Source organism: Nestor notabilis, unplaced genomic scaffold (assembly GCF_000696875.1).
Source record: "Nestor notabilis isolate BGI_N333 unplaced genomic scaffold, ASM69687v1 scaffold22145, whole genome shotgun sequence".
Classification (NCBI taxonomy): domain Eukaryota; kingdom Metazoa; phylum Chordata; class Aves; order Psittaciformes; family Psittacidae; genus Nestor; species Nestor notabilis.
In genome coordinates, this window is record NW_009928235.1 from 7,959 (window position 1) to 9,660 (window position 1,702).

Here is a 1,702-nt window from a genome sequence, read left to right on the forward strand (position 1 = left end):
CCCCAAGTCCTTCTCCTTAGGGCTGCTCTCAATCCATTCTCTGCCTGACCTGTATTTGTGCTTGGGGTTGCCCTGATCTTGTGCAGGACCTTGCACTTGATCTTGTTGAGCTTCCTGAGGTTTGCACTGGCCCACTTCCTGAGCCTGTCCAGGTCCCTGTGGATGACATCCCTTCCATCCAGCGTGCTGACTGCACCACACAGTTCAGTGTTGTCAACAGACTTGCTGAGGGTGTACTCACTCCCAGCATAGGCTAATTCACTCCTTGCAACTTGTACTGATAAGAATCAGGAAATGTGATCAGATAGCCTAATAATAGAGAAATTTTGGGAACTTTAGTTTATCGTTCTGCTACAGCTTCCTGTCACCTCAGGGAAAAGTTCAACTAGTAGGGGACTACATTTATTTAGTAGGTATACAAGTATGTAAATACCTTGCTGTGATGGGTAGAATGTAACTGCCAGGGATATTAAAATCATGCCCCGTAACTTAAGGAGAACAAGCTTGGGGCAGAGTCATGGCTACTGAAGAAGGAACTGGGGAAAGCTTAATCAGAAATGCATGAAGTAGCCAAGTACTGAGCATCTTTTTAACTGTCCAAGGACAAGGCAGTGGAGTCCTTCACCAGATCAGTACAGCCAGCACAGAAGGGACGCATCCTTTTGTCCTTGCCTATTAAGAAGACAAAGCTAAATCTCTCCCTGCACCAGCCATGCATGCATCTGAGCCTACTCACAGATTAAGACTTCTCTAACAGCACTAGTACAGCAGCTGGGAATAACATCCACAGACTGATTTATTACTACATTTTTTTATTTGAGTAGAAGATGTACATATCTATCAAGAGCCATGATTCCACTGTTTTCCAGAAGCATACCATAGACAGTAATTTTCTGGGCCATATAGATTTGTCAGTTTTCTTCTTCCTGAGTTTCTTCTGTCATCAGAAAACTACCCTTGCAAGTTCAAACAGAACCTGTGGAATAGCAAACGCATGGATATGAGTTTTTATTTGATTTAATAATCCTTAAAACAGCTTACAGTGTAAATGAGATCATCTAATAAACAACTATAGCTGCAATTCAAAAGTGCCTTGCAAACAGCTGAAGACCAATCCTGTTGTACAGTATAGTGCATTACATTAATAAAATAATCTTGATTCTCAAATCGTGAAGTCCACAAATTGCAGTTATTATTACATATTCAGTGTGGTAGTGGAAAAAGCCCCACCAACCTCTATGGTGATGAGTATCACTATCATCCACTCGAGGCGCAGAGCATGCTTTTCATTCAGGTGATTTCGCATCAGGTCTGTCAGCTCCATGCAGTGCTGAAGCTTCTCATTCATTACCTGCAGCAAGAGATGGCAAATACATGGCAAACCTGGATGCTGTAACTGGAATGAGATCACTAAATAGAGGAACAGTCCACAGAAAGGCTCACTGGAGAGAACTAGAAAGATGTTGACACTCTTCTGTGAAATAACAGGAAGTCCTGTAAGGCAAGGTGCACAAGCAGCAGAGGTTTCAATATGAACAAGTCTGCTGTTTCTGTAGGTCCACAAAAATAACAGAAACTTAGGTATGCATCTGCAGGAATTAAACTGCTTCCTGGTGATACCTGCTTAGGGAAACAGGCACAAGCAAAAGAAGATGCAGCTCCCTGAATGCCTCAAAAGTAACTAAATATTTAAAACTGCTGA

General features: G+C 42.3%; 1 protein-coding gene across 1 annotated transcript in view; it reads right to left on the minus strand.

The window, feature by feature from the left end:
• Positions 1–807: 807 nt before the first annotated feature.
• RMND1 (required for meiotic nuclear division 1 homolog (S. cerevisiae)) overlaps positions 808–1,702 on the minus strand; it is an 18,422-nt gene continuing 17,527 nt past the window's right edge. The window contains exons 10-11 of the mRNA XM_010014426.1: positions 1,235–1,351; positions 808–976 (exon numbers count right to left, since the gene is read on the minus strand). Coding sequence (XP_010012728.1) covers positions 944–976; positions 1,235–1,351 — 150 coding nt within the window. The 3' untranslated portion in view covers positions 808–943. The remainder of the gene's footprint in view (positions 977–1,234; positions 1,352–1,702) is intronic.